Source organism: Mustela putorius, unplaced genomic scaffold (assembly GCF_011764305.1).
Source record: "Mustela putorius furo isolate JIRA1106 unplaced genomic scaffold, ASM1176430v1.1 tig00537227_pilon_pilon_pilon, whole genome shotgun sequence".
NCBI lineage: Eukaryota > Metazoa > Chordata > Mammalia > Carnivora > Mustelidae > Mustela > Mustela putorius.
This window is the reverse complement of record NW_025422368.1, coordinates 39,951,740-39,973,973: the sequence shown is the minus strand read 5'-3', so window position 1 is coordinate 39,973,973 and position 22,234 is coordinate 39,951,740. Positions and strand designations below refer to the sequence as shown.

The following is a 22,234-nucleotide window of genomic DNA, read 5'->3' as shown; positions in this document are numbered from 1 at the left end:
CATTAAATAATTAAATCAATTATTCAGTTACACCTGCTGAACTTCCAATAAATCTTGCATCTTTGAGTTTCCAATTTAATGCTTGTAACCTAAATCTTCCCAGCCTTATTCACCTTAGTTAAAAAAAAAAAAAAAAAAAGCTTACTGAAATTCTATTTCTTCAGATACTGAAACAATCAAATTTTGAATATATGATGTGCCAATATTTTAACACACCATACTGAGATAAAATTTCAATTTCTAATCACACACACACACACACACACACTGCATATACGACCCCCCCCAACCCCCATACCCCAGAACATAGGGTTTTGAAGGCAGATGTGGGACTTGTTTGCAGAAATGCAGGTGCAAGAAGTTTATGGGAATTTTAGCTCGTTGCAGGGCAGTTATTCATTAGTCTTATTAGCTCAGTCCCCACAGTAGGAGCAGTAAGGGTACCTTGAATTATTAAAAAGTAACCAAATCAGTGTGTCTTTGGCCCTAAACATACAGGTAGTATTCATTATTCTACTGGTCTGTTTTATACCCTCACGCTGCTAAGTCGTTCTTTCATCATCCCCTCAGACTCCTCGATGCCTAAACATTGCACGAACAAGAACATTCTTGATCTTTAACAGTTACAAAGGGCCTGCCTTCTGGCATCTGAAGAAAATAAAAACAGGAAATACAAACTGCAGGCTGCTTCAGTAAAACTGGAGAACAAAAAACAGTTTCCATCAAGCCAAGGCTTTACCTCTTTGAACACAGCTTCTGTCATACCATGAACCCAAGACAGCCGGCTTCTTTTTCAACCAAAGATTTCAGGAATTCCATGTCTAGACATTTTTCAGTAGGTGCTAATGCTGCAGGGAACCCACACCTCAGCAGGGAGGGTGCTCAGTATTGGCTGAGAGAACGAATGGCGGTGAGCACAGCTTGGGTTACCGATGAGCGTATGACGGTCGTCCGGCGATTTGTGGTCACGTGGTGCCGCGCGTGCGCTCTCGCTCTCATCCTGTCCTTCCTCAGGGCAGTGGCTCTCGTGCCTGGAGACCCTCCTCTCTGTGTGGAATAGGAATACATTGGCTGTGTACGAGTCAGTTTGTTGCAGTCAGCTTCACATCCGTGTGCACTTGAATGCCACGGGAGTTACATTCAATCTGCTTCCGTCTTTCTGAGTTGTTTTAATTTACCTCAGCTTCAGTTATACAATCGAGACTGTCCTGGAATTCACGACATCTGGACTAATTTCATCTGGCTCTCGGTGAAAGCGGCCCTCTCCTCAGATGCTTATTGTTGCAAAAACACAACGTAACTATCACGTGTCTGTTATTCCCTGAAAGTAGGGCGACTGTGCTTTTTCTTCGAGATCTTTTTCTTTGTGGGTGTGTTTTTCGGCATGCACACTCTTCATGTCTTACTCTCTGTATCCCCCATCCCTCCGGTCTATGGGGAATTTGTCTACTTAATGGGGACGTGTGCTGGTGTGTATGAGGGTATGTGGGTGTGTCTCCCACAAGGTTTGTCTATGTGTCTGTCAATGCCTAGTCTGTGACGGACGATAGGTTAGGTGCTGAAATGACAAAAAAGAACAAGGTATGGTCTTTGCTGTTGAAAATCTCATCCTTAGCGAAGGATACAGAATCATAATTAAATCATTATAAGAAATCATGTATAGAGTATTGGTGAAATACATAAGTGAAATGATTTAGGCAGGGGGTGTTAGGGTAGACTACAGAGAAAGTGACAGAAATGTTTCATTTTGATCTTGAAAGATGAGTAGGAGGACACTGGACAAAAAGGAAGAGAAAGAATATTCCAAGCAGCAGGGTGGGTGTGCGGTCAGGACAGTGTGGCCATATACCACATGCTGAGGAACAGAAAGAAATCTAGTTTGGGTAGAGCACAAGTTGCACAAAAGTCAATTACAACTAGAAGTCAGGTGTGGGGTTTTTTTTGTTGTTGTTGTTGTGTTTTTATTTGAGGGGGGAGTGGCACAGGGAGAGGGAAAGACAATCTCAAGCAGACTCCCTGCTAAGCAAAGAACCCAGTGTTGGGCCTGATCTCACAACCCCAAGACCATGACCCAAGCTGAAATCAAGAGTCAGGCACTCAACTGATTGAGCCACCCAGGCACCTCAGGTGTTTTGGTGTTTTTTTTTTTTAAGCAAATTTTTTGGAAACATTTTAAAAACTATAATTATAATTTGTATTACTTGAATAGTCTTATAAATAAAATATATAAGCAGAAAGGAGGACGGGTAGAATTTACACACACACACACAAAAATAAAATTTCTATTTCAAGTTTTAAAACGGAAAAATAAGCAAATGTAATTAGTGTTATTTACATATCTTTTATTAATTTCTACTTTTATTTTAAAAGTTAATTCATTGAAACTCATAAACTATGTGCCTCCTAACTTTTAAACTTTATTTCCTAGTTCCTTTCAAATCATTCTGTATTGAGATTCAGACCATAATTATGCTGACATACCTCTTGTTTCTAAAGAAATAGGTATTTGTTGGTAAAACTTTTCCACCTGGGCTGAGGGTAATTGTGATGTTTTCATTTTTAATTGAAGTTGAATTTGCTAAGTTGTGATTATAAATATGTAAGGAAAATGAGCACAGTTTTAAACCTAGATTGTTAGATCTTTAAAAGATGAAGAAGGAAAATATCTCATATGAATATTAATATGAATTGAACATAATTTTAGATTAGTACAATAACTCTTAGAGATAGCTTACCTATGGTTTACTAAGAAAATAATGATGCTACATCTTTAGTTATCTGCCAAGATTGTCTAAAGTTTTTCATTCAAAAATACAAAAGACTTTTCTTTTGCATTTGACAGAATTAGGCATAAATATGCTATATGAGTGAATGCTTTGACAAATTATTTTTGTTTTTGTTTTAGAGAGGAAGAGAGAGAGAGAGGGAAAGGTAAAAGAGTGGGGCAGAGGGAGAGGAAGGGAGAGAATCTTAAGCAGGCTTTATACCGAGTGCAGAGCCAGACATGGGGCTTGATCCCACAATCCTGAGACTATGACTTAAGCAGAAACCAAGAGCTGGATGCTCAACCGACTATGACACCCACACGCCCCATGAAGTGCCTTTTTTAAAGAATTAAGTGGGCTGTGAAGTTCAGGCTAAGTAAGGTCCAGAAAAATAGATGCACCTGGAAAACAATAGTTCGAAAATTTTATAACTGAACCAAGTGAAAATGCATTGGAAGAGAAATTTGTCAACTCTTGCTTCTTTTTGAAATGGAAATCCCTACAATGGATTTTTTGTGTTTTGTAAATTGGCATTTTTGTGTCTAAGATTTCATTAAAGCAAGGCTTTCAGCAGGGACAATTTTACTTTGAAACTTCTGGCACAATTTTGGTTTTCTCTCTCTTTTTATTTCTGTTAAAATGTATTTCCTTTTTACTGTTTAATTGATTAGTTGCAACGCTTGGATCTCAAGATTCAGGAGAACTGGAAAGACCTATTATTTTGAGAATGGCACAGTAATAAATACTGACAATGTCAAAGCTTTGAGAGGGGTTTTTGGTTGTTAAGCGCATTGAAAAGATTGTATGACCAGCTTGCGTGCAACACCTTATGGAAGAGCAAACCAATTTCCAAATCATTCCGTCTTATGAGCTTAGGGGAAAGGTTTATGGAAACTCTAAAGGGAAAGGATTTTTCTTGGCTTGGTACGACTTCCCCAAGCTTGGTAAGAATAACCTGCTATATACAAACAAAATGAAGCAAAATTTCAAATATCTACTTATTAGCAAAATTTCTTCCTATTTATAAGAAAGAACTAGAGCCTATTGGATCAGTTAGATCAGTATTCCCCAGTGGATATGTTAACGATAATCTGGTGGATTTTAGAAATTTACATAATCGAGGACTAAGTTGACTAGGCATCTTGACTCTTGATCTCAGCTCAGGTCTTGAACTCAGGTCCACATGAACATGGAGCCTACTTTAAAAAACAGAAGAAGAATAAATTTACATAATCTCTCTCTTAGCCAATGACTTGATCCATTTTCCACCCACTGACTTGTGGGCATTCCAGAGTTGGTGGCCTTCTTGCTCTCCCAGTACACCATCATCATTAGTTGTCACTCTTTGCTAAGTCAACATCTACATACCCTGAGTGATCATTACACTCACACACACATAAAAATAGCTTGTTTTTAGGAACCTAAACGGTTAGATATAAGCTTATTTTATTATACCAAACTCCCTTCTAGATCCCCAAGATATGAACACTCCTTAATAGTAACAAATAGCTGAGAAAATATTAGCTTCACAAACTCATTCCAACAAGTAGAGTCTAGTCTGAGTTGTAGAATATTTCCAAAGAAAATATTGTGAAACTTTCAGGCACACAAAGTAAAAATAAACTAGTGTCTATGGGTCTTTATTTAATAGATTCTGGAATACTGTTTTTTAGCTGTTTTTGGATTATATGGAGGCTGGTGAAGGTATCCACAAGGTTTCTTTCCCTAATTAATCAATCTGTGTTGCCTATTTGCACCTTTAATTTTTAAAGAAAATCTTTTTTTTTTTTTTTTTTTCAAGATAGTACAAGCCCAGACTAGGGAAAAAAAAAAAAAAAATCCCAGATTCCATATTAGCAGAGCACAAACTAATGAGTCATTCATTCTTTCTCCGCCCAGCATGATATGTAAGTTCTGTGGAAAACACCCATATGGTCAAAATACAGTCTCTACTCTGGTGGAGATATAAGACTATCAAAAAATGCAATGTGACCATTTTTGCTTTGCTTTGTCTCTCTTACCAAGATTTCTATGCAACTGGAATCAACTAGATAAACTCTTTCTCTATACTTATTTTTTCCTTAGTTGTTCAAGTTGGTTTCCCATGTCTTGGAAAACAAGATGGAGTGGCAGCATTTGAAGTGAATGTGATTGTAATGAATTCTGAAGGCAACACCATCCTGCAGACGCCTCAAAATGCTATCTTCTTTAAAACATGTCAACAAGGTAATCAGTAATCCCCATCAAGAGAAGGCTCAGAAGGCTTTTGGGTGTGATATGGGTAAAAAGATAGATAATAGACAGACAGATAATTTTTTGGTATAATTATAACCACACCAATGTGTAGAGGGGCTGGTTACTGCGGAGTCCAGTATGGTATTAAGAGCTTTTCTCTGCTATGACACCACTCACAATTTTAACTACCAATACCCCTTCAAAAGCCATCTCTTCTACCTCTCTCCTTCCCCTCCTCCAACACAATCTTTGGGAGTCCCCAACTTCATAGCAAGGTTGCCAGGCATTACCAGCAACTACTACCTGTTAAGGCAATACCACTCCCACCCCCACCACAAGCTTGGTGCTGCCGACCTCCCCAGAGAACAGGGTACCACCGTCACAACAACAATGTCTGCCAGGCAAAGGCATCTCACCCTGATGCCCATTTAAGCATGAAGGCCTAGATTTTTCCCCCCATCTTGATGCAAGGTTTTCCAGCACAGAATTTAAGCTCTAGAGGCCTTCAGTGCTCTAAAGATGAACCAAAAGGCCATTCCACCCTCTGAAAGTAAACGTTGTGGGCCATATCATTTATTTCAGTGTGAATTTAAGAAAGTCCAGTAGATTGATAGGTAGGGGTGAAGGCAGAATAAAGCTTGCTTTGCCTTCTTCCTTGAGCCCCCCTACTGCTGGAAGTAGATTTGAGAGATGCAAAATCTGGCTTTGTTGAGGATTTAGTGAAGCACAAGAGGTACAGAGAGAGAATATAGGTAGAACTTACCAGTATTCAGTAAATTAGGATAATCAGGGCACTGCAGGTAAAGGTCACCGCTAACTTCTTCATGCTTGCTGTAATTCACCCAACACAATTTCAGAGGTGTCCATATAACCATGTTTCTCTTTGGTGAAGCTGAATGCCCAGGAGGGTGCCGAAATGGAGGTTTTTGCAATGAAAGACGCATCTGCCAGTGTCCTGATGGATTCTATGGCCCTCACTGTGAGAAAGGTAAAGAATGGAGAGAGCCAGCTACCCTCCCTTGCTTCCTAATGAAACTGATGTCACACAAGAGCCCCACATAAGCTTTCTTAACACAATCTTTGAAATTATTTTGCTGGTCCTACCATAAAATTGGTAAAATCTTAAAGAGCCGCAGAAGAGCAGTTGGAGAGTACTTCTAAGAGTGGTTTTCTGTTAAATCCAATATATGGCGACGGGACAGAGAATGTTAGCACAATGTCTGCATTCTTCACAGCCACGACCCACCCCCATCCCTAATTCACTATTATACACACTATGCCTTGGCATAATCTTATGAAAGTTTTGAAGTTTTTCTCCTCCACTTAAATTGGATTTTAAAAGCTAATTATTATGATTGATTTGACAGTAGCTACTCCAATTCAAAGTAACTTGATTCACAACTAAGTCTACACCTGAGTTATGTAGTTACTATGAGGCCAAAAAAAAAAAAAGGTAAAAATTATTTGTATTGTAAGTATATCTATCTCAGTGAAATTACTATTATATGAAAGAGTTAAGAGGAAAATGTGGACTAACCACAGAATGCTTAAATACCAACAGCTTAATTGATGAGAGTAAAACTAAGACATAAGAATTTTTCCCATTTGCCTATATTTTGGAATTAGAAGATGTAGGAAATAGGGCACAGAAAAATATTTAAAATCTTAAGAAACCCATGTCTTAATCAAAGTAATGATTCTAGGCAAATTTTCATCAGCCACCGAAATGGAACAATTCTAAAATTCTCACCTATGAAATTAGTTTAAAAACACCTCATTTAAAAAAAAACACCTCATTTACAATTCATAAATAATAAAAGCATAAAAGCACACCTGTATCTCTAAAGACCTTAGAGTCTACCACAAAGATCAAAAAATGTAGAGCTATTGTATTATCGATATTTCCGAAATGGTCCTTCCCCAAAACCCTACTTGGCCTTAATCAGAGCACTCTCTCTCTCTCTCTCAGCCCTTTGCACACCACGGTGTATGAATGGCGGGCTTTGTGTCACTCCTGGGTTCTGCATCTGCCCACCTGGTTTCTATGGAGTCAATTGTGATAAAGGTAACGGTTTCTTTCTAAGAACAAGGTTCTTTTTACTTTATAAATGTTTAGTTAAAAGAAGTATATTTGATATACCATCACTCTCCATAATAGCTCTATTATTAGGGTGTAAAACTGCTATAATAACTTTAACCCCAAATTTTGGTGTAGTTCAACACACTAGAAGTTTGCTTGTACTCACAGAATGCTCCAGTGCAGGAATCCCTACAGTGAGTGGGGCTGCCCTCCATGCTATGATTCGAGGATCCTGACACCTTCCACCTAGAGATCTGGAGCTTTCAGGAACCAGTCAGTGAGCAGAGAAGGAGACTGGAGTAGACACTGATTTAAAAAAAAAAAAAAAAAAATCCCAAGAAGTGATTTCCAAAACTTCCACACCTCTTCTGTTCCATGGACAGGAATGTGCCTCATGGTCCTACCTAGGTGACTGTCCCAGGTGCAGACTGGGCAGCTGTCTCCCACTGACAACTTGATGGGAGGGGAACATGGAGTTTTGTGCACCATGTGAGGTTTGGGTATGTCTTCATTCTGTTTTATGGGTGAGCTTCTAAGACTGAAATGAAACAACCTGCTCCACCTTTCCCAACTGACTGCCAATTCAATGATCTGCTCACAGAGGACAGCCAGGAGAGATGGTCTTCCGCCTTCCTGTGACGCAGCACTTTCGCCAGGCTTACTCTCAGAAAGTGGGTTCAAACTTGCCTCTAAAATATTGAACGGTCTATAGGCTTTACAAGATACCAATTTGTTTTGCCTGATTCACATCTTTCATGGGGGTAAAAACTTAAATAATATCATGCAAAGTGTATTTATTTATTGACATTATCCTTGTGTCAAAAACTCTCATTGCGTGAGTAGAGCCTTGTTTTTTTTTTAAATAAATACATGCTATGAAATGAAAAGCTATGTTAGTTTTGAGAAGTGTCTCTTCAGTGATCATGCAGTCAACACCAATTAAGATTGAAATGAACCACTTTTTTAAAAAGAAGGAAGAGCTCCTGGAAGAATCCCTCAGCATGAGTCAGAGAATAATTCACAGGGGTCTGCTCTTCCATGATACATAAAGTACTTCACAACTTTTTCTGATTTTACACTCAACAGCCTTTTGAGATATGTAAAGTTTTATCTGCTTCATTCTCAGAGAAGCGAAATGAAGTTTACAGAACTCCAGTAGCTTGGCCCAAACTCACACCCTCTGGGGTACTGTGTTGTCATTCAGGCTACCTGCTGGGGTTCCCATTCCTCCTCAAGTGACTCTGTATCTGGGCTGATGACTTTATCTCCTTGTGGGTCACACTTTTCCCATCTCTAAACTTTTTTTTTTTTTTAAGATTTTTATTTATTTGAGAGAGAGAGATAGAGCACAAATGGAGGGAGAGGGAGAAGCAGACTCCCTGCTGAGCAGGGAGCTCAATGCAGGGCTCCATCCTGGGACCATGGGATCATGACCTGAGCCACCTAGGTGCCCCTCTGATCTCTAGATTAGGAATTAAGCCACTGCCCCTGGCTCCCCAGCCCCAAGCTGGGGAGATAATCTTTGTGACCATCTCTACCATTTATTTTTAAGTGATATAAAACTAGAGTATTGGATTTAACTTAAGTTTGGATTCATAAAGGTTAAGCACTAAGGACAAGATAAGAAGAGCCAGTGAGTAAAAAAAGTTTCTTTTTATTTGTCAAAATTTATTTGTCAAAATTTAGCACTCAACATCTCCGCTCTTCCAAAATTGGGCGATTCGTAACGTAGAATTAAGCTCAGATTATCACAAAACTTGTTAGGAAACAGCAAATCCCTCAGAGGTTTGGATGAAGAACTCAGGTATGAAAAGGTTCAAAGAGATTGTTTGTGAGGGCTGCTTACTGAGATGTGACCGTCATTGGTGTCGTCTGAACAATGGAGTGCCAACTGCAATGTTTTTCTAATGCTATGGAGTCACAAACACTGTGTGGTCACTGTTGAAGGAAAATATGTGGATTCCAGTATGTTTTACACTTTGTAATATTTTACATTTCAGATGAAAACTTTTCCCTACTTCTTAGACTCCAGTAACTTTTTATTATTATTCTTTTGGAAAGTCTGTTGAAATTCCACTTGGTCTCATTGGAGATCTGGGAATATTAAAAAATAATGGCTTTTATTACCTCAACAAAAAGATGCATTTATCATCCAGGAGGGAGTATAGAGCTTCTGAAAAATGGCTTAATTACTGGCACAGAACTAGAGCTGAGCATAACATATTTGAAGCAACATTAAAGATTAACTTTTGGTGGCTCTTGGGACTTCTGTTGCCAGCTTTAGGAAATGAAAAGTTAAGCCCTGGCTCGGCATGCCCTTAGCCCCAGTGAAAGTTACCTAGTGCCTCTGTGCATTTTCCTAGTCCAGAATCATTGCACAACAGAAATGTAGAGAAGCTTGTAAAGAATTGTACCAATACTAAGAGCATGGCCACATTCTTTAAATAGCTTTGTCATCATTCTGAGACTTACAGTTCAGCTCCCAGGTTCATCCCATTCTATTCTTTAGAAGGGGTAGTGCCCAGAAGGCTCTGGCCAAGCAGACCCTGATCCTGATGTTTTCTTGTCTCTTCTTCATTCCCCAGGAGACACAGAGACAGGTGGGGAGACAGAATCACACTTGTAAAAACAACTGTCCTGCCGTAACAATACTAGGAGCAGTTAGCAAGGAGGAAGCCCAAAGAGCTGGTTCTCCTAAATCCTAAATTCTATACCCAAATGCTGCTGTTCCCTTCTGCATTGGGAGGCTGTGTTTGCCAAAGCAAGTACAGCATTGCCTTAAGAGGGCAGATCCTTGTGGTTTAAACAAAAAGCTCTATCATTTAAGAAGCACGATACTTGCAGAACATGCAGGTTGGACTGCTTTTCCACAAAGAAAGCATACATATAAATTTTGGATCTCCTCTCTGATTTTCCTACTGGAAGCTTACTTCAGCATTTGTTCATCTGTAGCCAACTTTGGCCCATTTTATATAGAACAAGAACAAATAGGCCCTATAACTGGAATTGCTGAGAATCCAAGCTCTCATTTTCATCTCTTTTCTAGAAGGAGCCAACCTGTCTATTTTTAGATACTTACTCTACCCTTGTCCCCATTTTTGTCCTCCCTTTATTTTAGGTGTAAGCAGTGAAATTCCAGAAGTTGACACAAAGACAGGGTTTAGGATGAATTACAAACAGTATGATTATTGCCTGGAAAATCTAGTTAATTGGACCACCACAATAATCTGTCCAAGTAGCTGCTGCACACTCCCATTCCTGTGGGATCTGAGGAGGATTGACAGTCTGTCCTTTCCCAAACACCAGGACTCCTTCTTCCAAATGTCATAAAAGTCTATTTTTTAAAATCCCTATTACATAAGATGAATCTCTGTTCTTGTTCTGGGGGAAAAAAAAAAAAAAAAGTTGCTTTCTCCTTTGCCAGCTCCTAGTATTTATGGCCTTTCTCCCTTTTATCTATTCTAAAATAAGTCTTCTCCTTTTTACTCTTCTTTTAACGTCAAAAAATATTTTAGGGTGTTTATAGTGTTCCTTTCTTAAGGGCATAGTTACAAGAAAATAAAAACATAACTTTTTTTTATACATCTTGCCTTTTTTTTTCTCTAAAATAGAAGCCTCCAGGGAGAGAATAGTATATAATGTATGTGCTATTGTATTATGTTGTTGAAATCTGTCAATGATCAAGCAGTTGGTTACAATTTTTGCATTTGCAAAGTGGCTTACTTGACTAAGTAAATGGGCAGGAGGCAGATGTCTCAGAAATATCACCTCACTTTAAGTGAAGTTGGATTTTTTTTTTTAAGGTTTAACCTACTCTCTAATGCAATTACCCATGTTATCCATTCTAATAGCAAACTGCTCAACCACCTGCTTTAACGGAGGGACCTGTTTCTACCCTGGAAAGTGTATTTGCCCTCCAGGACTAGAGGGAGAACAGTGTGAAATAAGTGAGTATTGACTTTCTGCATTCTCTTTGTTTCTGGGGGGTGGAGGGGAGCCTCAGTACTCCACCTACCCCCATCATTTTTTCAGTGAGGAAACTGAAGCCCAGAGACAATGAATAGCTTATCCAAGGTCTCAGGTCAGTGGTTTCTTTTCACTAGATATACCATCTTCATTTTTCCTAAAGGTGGGGCAGTGGGCGCCGGATGACTCTGAGCCCACACTCTGACTCAGTCATATCTGGGTTTGTATTATTTGGCATGTTGTGTTGTTTCTTATTAGTGAGTTTGTCTCCTTCTCATTGTGCAGAGCCCCTCGCTTCAGCCTAGAAATGTAGACCAGAGTTTTGGGACAGGTGGATTTTTTACCTACCTGCAGGCATAGAATTTCTTCCCTAAATTAGAGCCAGTAACCCATCTAAGAGGAAAGGATAGATTCAAGGAAAGGGGAGAAAGGGTGCACAACAATTTTAAAAAAATAGAACAAACTAACAGCACACAGTACAAAAATGAACCACACAGATGTTAAGTAAAGGGAAAAGTGCATACTGCACGATTCTATTTTTATGAAGTTGAAGAACAGGCAAAATTAATGGATGATAGTAGAAACCAGGTTGGTTGTTGGGGGCACAGAGGAACTTTATGGGGTACGAAAAATGCTCTATATCTTGATTGATGAAGTGTCACATGAATGTTTATTCAGGTAAAAAAATAATTGAGCTGTGAACTTCAAATCAATGCAGTTAGGTCTTCATTGTGCCTTCATGATATTTTGGTCATGCTTCCATAGAAAGAAAGAAAAACTTAAGGGTGGAATGTGGTAGATAGTCATTGTTTTCAGAATCAGGATCTCAAACTGCTTATCCTGGCTCTGCCTCCTACCAGCCATGTAACCCTCAGCAGATCGCTGAATCTTCCTATTAAATTCAGCAATGAGTCAACCGCATCCTAGATTGCTTTATGATCCAGAAAATGGATAACACCAGTGCTTCATTCAGGAAGGAGAAAAAGAACATGAGCCTGTCTCCTAAGGGTGCCCTGTTGCTGCCTTTTTGGAAGTTCTGGAATATAGCATTTTCATTTCCAGCCATATTTTATCTGTAAAATACTGCTGTGTTTAGTATCACCATACTTTCTGAAGTGGGTTGCAGTGGGCTCAAAATTAAGTAATATTAACAATAATTTTATCTTTCAACCTCTAATTTATTTGTACTTTAATGAGTAGTAGATGAAGTAACCATTTTTGATAGAGTTCAAGTGAAATACCTCTGAAGTTTCCATAGAACATGTAATTAATTGTCAGGATATGGTTTCTGTTCTTATTAATTACCCTGATAAAGATATCTCTGAACTAATTCCCCTCAATTTTCTCCCCACACTTACTCTCAGACTTCACTTACTTAGCTAAATCATATTCATGAATCTTTGTTCTTGGATTCATTTCTCTACATGTAAGTATGTCCTTGGGTTTACAACTTTCCATTGGCAGAGACAATGATTTCTATTCCTTTTTTCCCTTACTACACTAAAAATGTAGGCCTTTGAAGGCTCCTGATTATCCCTATCACAAGTTATTCTCAAATCCCTCTAGGAAATGTCTTGTTTCTATTACAAGAACCACAGTACTAAGAAAATACGGAAATGGATCTTGAGTTGAAAAGTGCCTCTAGTATAGTAGAGACAAAAAATTGAATTATGAATTCTTATTTTAAAATTGAGATGTAATTCACATACCAAAAATTCACCATTTTAAAATATGCAATTCAGTATATATTCATGAAGAACAGTACCATTTCTGTCTCATTCCAGAACATGGCATTAGACATGTCAAAGGATGTCAGAAGACACCCTGTACTCATGGGAGCAGGCACTCCCTATTCCCCTTTCCCCAAAGTAGTAGAAACTACTAGTCTACATTCTATCTCTTCAGATTTGCCTATTCTGAACATTTCATATAAATAGAATCATATAACATTTTTCCTTTGTGTCTGACTTCTTTCACTTAGCATGATGTTTTTGAGATTTATCCATGTTGTGGCATGTATGATTACTTCCTTTTAATTGCTGAATAATATTCCATTGTGTGGATATACAAACCATCTTTTGTTTATCCATTCATCAGTTTACAGACATTTGGTTGTTTCCACGTTTGGGGTGATTGTGAATAAAGCTGCTGTGAACATTCATGTACAAGTTTTTGTGTGGAAATATGTTTTCAGTGCTCTCGGGTATATTCCTAGGGGTGGAATTGCTAGGCCACATGTGAACTCCATGTTCAATTTTATGAGGAACTGCAAAACTGTTTTCCAAAGCCACTGTACTATTTTACATTCCTACCAGCAATGTATGAAGGTTCCAGTTTCTCCACATCCTTGCCAATACTTGTTATTGTCTATTTTTTTCATGAGGTATATATTCTGATGTTACTTATATTTTCATTTCCCCTGGCATCTATTAGGACTGATACCTTCCCAAACTTCAGTTTGACTTAATTTAAGAACTCTTGCCAGTTAACAAATAACATCAAGGTTAGAAATACCTGGAAGTAGGGAGTATACGTTTATCCCGTTACTTAAGGTTCATAGCTAGCTATCCCAAGGATCTTCAGTGAACTTTCAGTTAAAAAGTTTACATGGGTTATTTATGCTGTATTATAAATGAAGTTTTAAAATAACATAATGAATTCTTATTTTTACAAAAGTCTTCTCTAACGTAGTGAAAAGAAGGGGAACAATGTTCATAGCAGCAGTGTCCACAAGAGCCAAACTATGGGAGGAGTTGAGATGCCCTTCAACAGATGACTGGATAAAGATGTGGTTCATCTATACCATGGAATATTACTTAGCCATCAGAAAGGATGAATACCCCCCATTTGCATTGACATGTATGAAACTGGAGGGGATTATGCTAAGTGAAATAAGTCAAGCAGAGAAAGACAATTAACATATGGTTTCAGTCATATGGGGGACATAAGAATAGTATGGAGGACCACAGGGAAAGGGAGGGAAAAATGAAGGGCAAGAAATCAGAGAAGGAGACAAACCGTGAGAGACTCTGGAATTCAGGAAACAAAACTGAGGGTTACAGAAGGGAGGAGGGTGGGGTGATGGGGTAGCCTGCTGAAGAGTATTAAGGAAGGTACCTGTTGTGATGTGCAGTGGGTGTTATACACAACTAATAAATTGTTGAACACTACATGAAAAACTAATGATGTACTATATGTTGGCTAACTAAATATAATAAAAAAAATAATAAAATGAAATCTATGGGACTAAAAAAAATAGTCCTCCGTATAAAGTATTCTTTATAAAAAAATTTAGAATACCGAATAAAACAATTAAAAATCACCTATAATCCTAAGACCCAGAGATGATAGTTGTTGGCACTGTTATAAATCATTTTTGTTGGTTTTCTATGTGAAGCAGAGTCACACATTTAAGTTATCCTACAATCCAATGGGCAGAGGAAGTTTAATGTCCTTATTTTGTCAATCCCTAACTCATTGTTCTCCCCGGACCCCCCGCACTCACTGGTTATAGTAAAATGCTAACATATAAACTTAGTAAAATTTGTTTGTCTTCAGGCAATGTTTAGTCTGTTCTGGGTAAAAATGTGTAATCTTTCAAGTTGGCTTACTTTTCCACTGTCCAGTGGATAAAATTTATTGCAAAATATTTTCAGGAAAAGGGAGTCAATATTAAAGACACTTAGAGGATTCTGATTTTTAAAGCAGTCACACCTTCATGAGGCTTTGGCTCCGTAAGATTTGATTTGGAATGGCCTTGGGACAGTCACCTGTAGTCACATTTCTGCTGTGTGATAACCAAGAGAGAACGTCCTTATTCCTGGCAGTGGTGAACCCAAACACTCTCACTTCCCTCTGATAAAGAAAATAAAAGACCCATGGAAGCAATGAAAAGGTTCTCTCTACCAGTCATTCTCTGTGATATCCCTGGCTACCAAGTTCACCTCTCATTGAATGTGGGGAAATTGGTGTCACCAAGTATTTCACAATAAGTACTATCTTTTCTGACATAGGGTTATTGTCCCGCATCTTGTTGACTTGAAAAACCCAAGTGCATGGCAGAATACTGTGATAGGATCCAATTTGGTACATATGGTGAGGTCAGATATTTCATTGATACAAATGGAAATTGAGTAAGGCATTCCTTTGCTTTAGGTAAGACTTGGGATCTTGACCAAATAGTAAATGCTATTCTAGCATTGTCTTAGCAAAAAGGACACTTTGGAATATTTAATAGTCAGTGAAAAGGTAGTATTCTATTATTAAGGTCATTTGATGCCTGTTTCTAGAACATCCCTGCATCAGAAAAACTTAAAGGTATAATGGCATTCCAGGTTTTTGAGAGACTCTAACATCTCAATATTATGTCTCTATTGTCCGCACAATGGCTAAATGTTGCTTTGCTGAATTTATACATTGGAGAAGGTCCTTGTGAATAAGTGAAAAGAAAAGTAAAGTGTTTCAGCAAAATAATTTGCATATGGAATTTATGTTTATCAAACATAGCGCTTGCTCGTAAAACATAGTAGCTCACTTCATTTGAAGGCTCTTTTGACCATAAAAAGAAGAGCTTAGAGAATAAAAGTGTGTTTTATGATAAAGATTTCATTTCTTCCCCTTATGTATTGAGACCTTTGTAATGAGTATTCTGCTGAAATGTAAAAAAAAAAGAAAAAGAACAACAATAAAAAAAAATCCAAATCCCTTCACTCCCAAAACCTAATGGGTATTTGCTCTCTCTGGAATGCCATCATGCTAGTCACGGGATGCAGTCAGCTCTGGGTGACCCACCCTTTTTCTTCTACTTCTTCAAATCACCCAGCCTTGAATGGTAAATTCTAGATTGCAGAGGGAGAATAAATAGCTTCTGGAATAAAAGACTATCATTTTATCATTTTTACATCTAAGGCCCTACTGCAGCTCTAAAATCCTGTAACCCAAAGAGCTGTGAAAACATTAGCAATTCTCATTTGGCACTGACATAAAAGAAAGAGTGATGTATTTTGAGGCTCTAAGACATTCTAGAAAAAAAAGCATTGGTGTGGTATGGGGCCTCTTTGGTGCCCTACTTCATATCTCCTCTCAACCCGCTTTTCACTCCAGTCACTGCTGTGCAAACCTGTTTTGGGTGGCATAACCTCATGGTACCCCATCTTAGTTGCTCCACACTTCTGCTTTCTACCCAGAGACTCCTATGAGTCCTACAAAATCAGTCAGCACTCACATAGGGGCATACTGGAGGTGTGAGGAAGTCATTCCATAGGGTGACCCTCAACCAATGGAAGACAGGTGCCAATGAACAAATCCTCCCCTCTCTCTTCTTAAGAGTAACTTGAAGGTGCAGTGTCCACGGCCTCTCAGAAGAATCGCACAGGATAGAGCCTGGTTGCCTAAAGTGATGACCAACCCCCCCACACACGTTTGTGTTGGCTTTCCTTCCTTCCATTCTTTCCTCTCCCTGTCCCCCCATTCTGGTTTCCTAGGATCACTTTAACAAAGAAACTCTCTGCATGCAAGCCCTGCTCTCTGGAGAATCCTTGGCTAGGAAAGATACCACTGGGCACAGGTGTAGGTCTGCTTTTAGAAAGAGTGACATTCAAAGTCAGAACTCAGAGAGATCACTTGGTGGTTTATTCACATCTTAACCTGTACTGTATCTTAAATTACAAGTGTTTGCAAAACAGAATTTTATTCTGCTTACCAAAAAAGTTATATACACATAGCATGTGGGCAACACATTTATCGTAACAGATATCCATTAGAAATCACAAGTGAAAATACTAACCCGTTTGTTCTAAGAATGAAACTCCAACGGTATCAAAGCCAGAGCAGGTCTGAAATAAATGGGAATCGGTGCCATCTAAAAGTATTTATCCTCTCAAAGCCCTGCAATTCCCTTGAAAAACGTGAATATCTCTGAATGAAGCACTGAGTTCCTGGCTTATCTGCATCCTTCTCTGTTTCAGGCAAATGCCCACAGCCCTGTCGAAATGGAGGTAAATGCATTGGTAAAAGCAAATGTAAGTGCTCCAAAGGTTACCAAGGAGACCTCTGTTCCAAGCGTAAGTACCCAGAATCAGTAAGTACCGCAGAATCAGCTCGAGCTCGGGGATCTCTTCCTACACAACTTCTGGGCCTCCTGCATGTTGCCTAAGCATCACCATGAACCTGTCTCAAGGACATCTTTGTTCCCTTTCTCTAGAACAAAGACAATGTATGAAATCCATGCATGTGAAAACACGGACACATTCACACATGAGCAACTCAGCTTTTTAACTATTGGGGGTTTTCTTAAGGAAAATGAGCTTCCATTCCAGCAGTTTCCGAGTCCTACTGAACATCTTTTGTGACTCAGAAGCATCAAGCTTAGTTTACCATCTCTCTCGGGCCTTTTTTCAGAAAGTCCCAGACTGACTTAGAGCTGGAGATTGGCTTAGAAAAATCAACAACAACAACAAAACAACAAAAGGGGATGAAGCCCAAACTAATACATTCTAAAGAACTGCAGGAAAAGCAACTAATTCTCTTGAACAGTGAAAGCTCAGGAAACACTTTCTATCTCCTCCGGTTCTAGCGGTCTGTGAGCCTGGCTGCGGTACCCACGGAACCTGTCATGAGCCCAGCAAGTGCCAATGTCAGGAAGGCTGGCACGGAAGACACTGCAATAAAAGTGAGTGGGAGGGTGCACCTCGAGCCTATCTTGGCTCCGGCAGCTGATAGATGACCCGTAGCTCAGCCCTGCTTCCCATGTTTGCCTCCTGTCCCCAGGGCTCATCCCTGGCCCCCTCAACTCTCTAACCCTTTGAGCCTAAGTTTTAGAGTCTAAGGGCAATGCAGCTGTGCAAATTATCACCACATCTGTAAAATAGCTCCACTTTTCTAAGTTAAAGCAGTAATTCAGGTTGCTTTGGTAATAGAGTGTGGTAACTATGAAAGAGATAACAAGTATGAGAGTCTAAACCAAATATATACATCTATTTGGCTCTGATTTTATCTTTAAGATCTACCCATGAGCATATAAAACATGAAGAATTTTGCTCTTGAAGATTACTAAATGTTATTGGTTGTGATATGTTTCAAATAAGTTCTTTTGAGGCAGAAAAACAAAAGAAAGAAAAAAGAAGGAAAGAAAGGAAAGGTCTAGGGAGTATGGAGTTGTTTATTTTAAAATTTACTGACTACCAAAAATGAGCTATCTGTAGAGATGATAAACCACTGGTCTGTTTTCGGCACAAAACAACACTGATTCAATTCAACCATTTCATTTTGATTGAGATCTTCTCTGTTCCAAGCAAGAATCCAGGCACTGGAGACCTGTCAGTGAGACGACAGAAAATGCCCCACCTAGTGGGGCTAGCGTTCCGTCTCCTAAGCTTGGGCCCACAGTCCACCTTGCCTTTGAAGGAAGGCAGGCTTCAGTCATCCAATAACCTTCAAGCGCAGAAGTTCAGCTTGTGCCTATCACAGTCAGTTTCCAAAATAATGGACACAAATTGCACAGATCACCTTCACAGCAGATATTTTTCTAGAGCCACAGTTTCCAAAGGGTGGTCTATGCAGCCCAGGGAGTATGGAAGTTATCAGCTAGGTGGATGGAAAAGACGGGTTTGACAATAGTTTTATATTTTTTGTTATTTTATTATATTTATATATAAGTTCATATATAAATATATATCTCAATCTCAAATCTCTAATTTTTGTGTGTATTTTATAATGTTCACATTATATTATTATGGTGTATATCTAATACATTTATATGTAGGTATACATGCTTTTTTGTTTGTTGGTTTTAAGGCAAGTTGGTGTCTGGTCTGTGCTACACTAAGCCATTGACTTGAGTCTTGTCACGTGCTACATTGACTGGATGGTAGATTGAATTGGCTTCAGGTGGGTGTAGCTTAACCAGAAGTTCGGCTCTTCTGGAAAAGGGTTCTTTCCACAGGTAGCAATGGCTAAATGTATCCCTACAGGGACACACTTAGGGGAAGCTTTTTTTGGACTAAAAGAACTGCAGAAAACTAACCATTTCAAGAGATACTTGGGGAAAGAGTAAACCAAATCTTTTATGCCACCTTTAACTCGGGATGCAAGTAACTTTTGAGACATCCTCCAGCCTAGGGATGGGCTGAGGTCACACTATACATCCCAGGCATCAATCAGTTGCAAAGCTCCTCTAGGACCCACATTTGGGACCTGGTGACCAAGAGTGATGGCAAGAGAGTAGTTCCTGCTGATAAACCAGTCACATCACCAAAAAGAAGGCAAGTCAGGGGCCCTCGAGTAGCATCGATGAGCAATTCGGACAGGACTGCCAGCCCCCATGCACCCCCCACTCCTCGACCTGCTGCTGAGAGTTTTGTCATCGATGTACCCTCAACTCACGGCATTGCCTCAAGATGATGCCCCAGCGCCTGATTAAAATGCAAATGTGGTGTCCAGGAGAGGCCACCCAGCCATTTTGTACATGAGCTTAGAGAATCAGGCAGAAAGAAAGAGATTTATTTTGACCATGGGGAGGTGACAAGGAAGGTCGGAGGCATGGAGTGCTGGAGAGAGCAGACTCCCAGAGAGGTGACACTTTGGGAGGTCTCAGGCACCCAGACGTGTTAGTGGGGAGGAGGACATTGGAGACAGACTTCCTGGCTGAGGCTCACCCTCGCCAGCAGGGAGGTTCGGGCTTCATGGGTGGCGGGGAGAACAGCAGGGTAAGGATTTACTCCAGTGCATTGTTGGCTCATGTTCTGGCTGTTCCTTGAGCTACCAGCCTACATACTGACAATTCAGAGAAACACATTCGGGAACAAAGTATTCTGTTCTCAGTAGTTACTTAGTGGCATGCTTGCATTTAAAAACCACAGGGAACAAATGGAATGCCAAACTCTACTTTAATGCACAGGAAGATGGAGGCAGATTTTTAAAAATGTGATTGCTCCCTTGGGCTCCCTTGGATCCCTTTTAGGAAATCAGGAGAAAGGAGTCAGTGCCTCAAGCACCTCTAGAAGTTGGCAAGTAGGAGAAAGGGAGGTCTGAAGCTATGGAACTTAGTATTACGGTCCACTTACAACTAAGCTGGAAATGGATAGATGCCCACCATGACTGAAACTGACAAATCCCCATGGATAAGGAGTCTGTTCAAATCATAACCCTTCTCTAAAATGCAGGGTGGAGGTCCTTAGTTCTTGCAAAATTCCCATTTTGTGTAAGTGCAGTCGCCACACTTGATTGTGCGATCACTATGAAGAGATGAAGAGTGGGGAGTGTTCCAGAGCAATATAATCGAGGCTGGATTTGCAATGCAGTGAAAATGATCAGATCCTCTGCAGGAACATCCCTGCTTTGGGGACCTCAGTGCCAGATCCTTACCAGACCTTGGGTGGAGAAAATCCTTCATTCGACCCCATCCATCCAAACTTTGCATCAAGAGTTTCTGCATAGCCAAAATCTATAGGGAGTCAGAGCTTTGATGGAAGCCAGATTTGATGGCATTCCTAAAATAGGTTCCTTTTTTAGCAGAGACCTTGAACCTGTAACATCTCTTCATTCAGGTGGCTTTTTGTGGTGGCTGTGGTCTACTCTGGGTTGAAAAGGGAAAATGGATTTCATTTGAATGGTTAGTAATGAATCTGAAGAGCCTGTTTTTGTAGTTTCTTTTCTTTTAAGCTGTGAATAATTTTACAGGGTACGGAGCCCGCCTCATGCATGCCCTGAGGCCAGCAGGCACCCGGCTGGGGCAGCACACGCCTTCACTTAAAAAGGCTGAGGAGCGGCAGGATCCACCTGAATCCAATTACATCTGGTGAACTCCGACATCTGAAACGTTTTAAGTTACACTAAGTTCATAGCCTTTGTTAAACTTTCATGTGTTGAATGTTCAAATAATGTTCATTACAGTTAAGAATACTGGCCTGAATTTTATTAGCTTCATTATAAATCACTGAGCTGATATTTACTCTTCCTTTTAAGTTTTCTAAGTATGTCTGTAGCGGGATGGTATAGATTTCTTGTTTCAGTGCTTTGGGACAGATTAGATGTTATGTCAGTTGATCAGGTTAAAATTGTGTCTTTTCAGTTGTGTAGCTGGCGAATAATTTCCAAAATTACAATGTACTCATGGTGTCGAGGGCCTGGGGAACACTGGACATGGAACAGAAATGCATAAATCAAGGGTTTGGATGGAGCAGTTAACCGTGTTGAAGTTACAACATTTCTAATTTTACTGTCATGGGTTTAGACATTTGTCACATTTTTAAAGTTCCTCTTGTTCTTAAACTCTCAATACACCATATTTTGACCAAATTTTGACCTTACCATGATTCCAGAGAATTCAGTATTGAAAGAAAGAAAGAAAGAGAGAGAGAAAGAACATGGTGGCAGTGGCATTTAACAATATAATATATTGTAAACAAAATAAAATAGGGACTATAACGTATGGACTTTTGGCATTGGCTTGAAGCAATATAATATATTGTAAAAACACAGCTCTTACATAACGAATATTTTATACTGTTTGTATAAAATAAAGGTGCTGCTTTAGTTTTCTGAGGGTTGTATGGAGTGGTCTGTGCATGTGCAATCTTATGGAAATAAAGTCCGTGTCAATGAGTTGCAGTGAGTGGAAATAAAGTTGGTTACGAAGGAAACTCTGCAGAATCATAAAAAACAGAAGAGATTCTATTCTCTGACCCAGTTGGGCTCCCCAGGCCCACCTGTCCCTCCCAGCCCTCTCCCCCAGCTACACTCTGAGCCCTGCCCGAGACCTTCCCATGTTTGTCAGCTCTCATTTAGTTGGCATTGGTTTTTAGACGTTGTCTCTTCACTAGAATGTGTTAAATATCCCTTCAGAGGGAGACTTTCTAAGACTTTCTTAGTGTCAGAATGTTGCAAATGACAAGAGCTACCATTTATGAAAAACCTATTGGTTCCCAAGAACATGATAGTGTGTTATCTTACAATCAGTTGAGGCAGGTATCATTTTGTCCTTTTACATATAAGAAAACTGAGGTAGGAAGATACATAGCAATTTATCCAAGATCACACTCAAGTGGGATGGGTTTGAATTCATGTCACCTGATTCTGGAGAATTTGCACAAGGTGGTTCCCCCTCCTTTTTTCTCAGCAAATGCAGTAGAACACAAAACTCTACAAATCCCAAGCAGGTACTGTCCAATATATTTTAGTCTCCTCATCC

The 22,234-nt window shown here is 39.5% G+C and overlaps 1 protein-coding gene across 1 annotated transcript in view; it reads left to right on the top strand.

Moving 5' to 3' along the window:
• Positions 1-21,648, top strand: part of WIF1 (WNT inhibitory factor 1) — a 68,451-nt gene extending 46,803 nt beyond the window's left edge. Inside the window, exons 4-10 of the mRNA XM_004752490.3 lie at positions 4,851-4,991; positions 5,893-5,988; positions 6,970-7,065; positions 10,932-11,027; positions 17,013-17,108; positions 17,621-17,716; positions 20,725-21,648. Coding sequence (XP_004752547.1) covers positions 4,851-4,991; positions 5,893-5,988; positions 6,970-7,065; positions 10,932-11,027; positions 17,013-17,108; positions 17,621-17,716; positions 20,725-20,846 — 743 coding nt within the window. The 3' untranslated portion in view covers positions 20,847-21,648. The remainder of the gene's footprint in view (positions 1-4,850; positions 4,992-5,892; positions 5,989-6,969; positions 7,066-10,931; positions 11,028-17,012; positions 17,109-17,620; positions 17,717-20,724) is intronic.
• Positions 21,649-22,234: the final 586 nt, after the last annotated feature.